This window comes from Cotesia glomerata, unplaced genomic scaffold (genome assembly GCF_020080835.1).
Source record: "Cotesia glomerata isolate CgM1 unplaced genomic scaffold, MPM_Cglom_v2.3 scaffold_2497, whole genome shotgun sequence".
Taxonomy (NCBI): Eukaryota; Metazoa; Arthropoda; class Insecta; order Hymenoptera; family Braconidae; genus Cotesia; species Cotesia glomerata.
Window position 1 is genome coordinate 1 of NW_025402993.1, and position 1777 is coordinate 1777.

The 1777-nt window shown below is 31.0% G+C and overlaps 1 protein-coding gene across 1 annotated transcript; it reads right to left on the reverse strand.

Annotated features, from left to right (window-relative positions):
* Positions 1 to 1161: 1161 nt before the first annotated feature.
* On the reverse strand, positions 1162 to 1691 carry LOC123274169 (rac GTPase-activating protein 1-like; the record flags this gene model as incomplete). The annotated part of the gene is made up of 1 exon (XM_044741659.1): positions 1162 to 1691. A coding segment is annotated over one exon (513 nt), but the record flags the coding sequence as incomplete, so codon positions are not given.
* Between the last annotated feature and the right edge of the window lie 86 nt (positions 1692 to 1777).

The following is a 1777-nucleotide window of genomic DNA, read 5'->3' on the forward strand; positions in this document are numbered from 1 at the left end:
AGGTCTCGATGAGTGTAACATCGGGAAGCTAACTTCTTTAAGAATGTCAATAGTTTACAAGATATAAGGTAATTTCTTAATTATTGACATTTTTAAAGATATAAGCTCATTTGATACTACACTCACCGAGCTTTCATTTGAGTACACACATGCATTTTTGATATTTGTTTCATACATACATATATATAATATATATAAATATATAAAATATATGAAAAATTGATATGGGTACTCAAATAAAGGTCTCGATGAGTGTAACATCGCGATGGAGCTTATACTTTTAAAAAATGTCCATAGTTCACAAGATACAAGCTAATTTCTTAATTATTGACATTTTTTGAAGATATAAAGCTCATTTTGATACTACACTCATCGAAAGCTATTTGATACCCCATGCATTTCGATATATTTTCATATATACATGTATATATATATATATACATATACATATATATATATATATATATATATATATAATATATATAAATATATAAAATATATGAAAAAATTGATATGGGTACTCAAATAAAAGGGTCTCGATGAGTGTAACATCGCGATGAGCTTATACTTTTAAAAATGTCCATAGTTCACAAGATACAAGCTAATTTCTTAATTATTGACATTTTTGAAGATATAAACTTCTTCCCGATGTTACACTCATCAAGCTTTCATTTGAGTATCCACATGACTTATTTGATATATTTTTCATGTATATAAACATATATATATATATATATAATATATATAAAATATATGAAAAATTGATGTGGGTACTCAAATGAAAGGTTTCGATGAGTGTAACATCGGGATGAGCTTATATCTTTAAAAATGTCAATAGTTTACAAAATACAAGGTAATTTCTTATTTATGTATCTAGAGATCAATCTAATAAAATGTTGTTTATTTTTTTAAGTTGATAAATAATAAATCAAAAAATTAATTAAAAATGATTTATTTATATTAAATTATAAACACTCAAAAGCTTATCAATAACCATTACATAAAAAATTAATATCAAGTGCAACCATAAAAAATAATTCCTAATTACTACTTAAGTAAAAAGGCAATCCAAGGCTTAGAATAATTTTCTTAATAAAAAAAAAATATATATATTTAATAAATTATATAGTTTATAATTGAGATTACTCATTAAAACATTTTTTATTTTAGAGAAAAATTTAAATATTATTATTATGAGGCGGTGTGGCAAAATATTTTCTATTTTTCCTCAAGAATGTCCGACTGGAAGCCAGAGGAGTGTTGAAGAACCCTTTAGTAGCGGTGCGTTTCAACAGAGACTCTGTAGATGGCGTGTGCTTGAGTTCCCCGGATTGGGGAGTCCCGATGTTGTTCATACAATCAGGGTTTACAAAATTCGCATAGTAATCTGAGGGAATTTTTAACAAACTCTCAACAATCGCGGCCTGGGTCTTTGTTTCCGAGAGCATTGACGACGCAGACGGCTCCTGGGAACTGTAGCCCACCAAGGTAGGTCCAAACACCTTGGCCAAGTTGCTGATCGGCATTTTGCACTCCGGTGTGGATGACACGCGCTGCAGGTGGAGAACTAAGAAGGCTAGGGTTTCACGGTTCGGCTGTGGAAGCTCTGATATCGCTTGGTACAGCGCTGCGTCCGCATCCTGCTTGTCTGATATTGTTGTCGCACGGACAAGAGTCCGCCCAGAGACCGACTGTTATCAGTGGCTCACGCAATGACCTAAACAAATTTTTAAAAATTTGATTATTACACGCTTTATATTAGCTTCACTTGTATGTC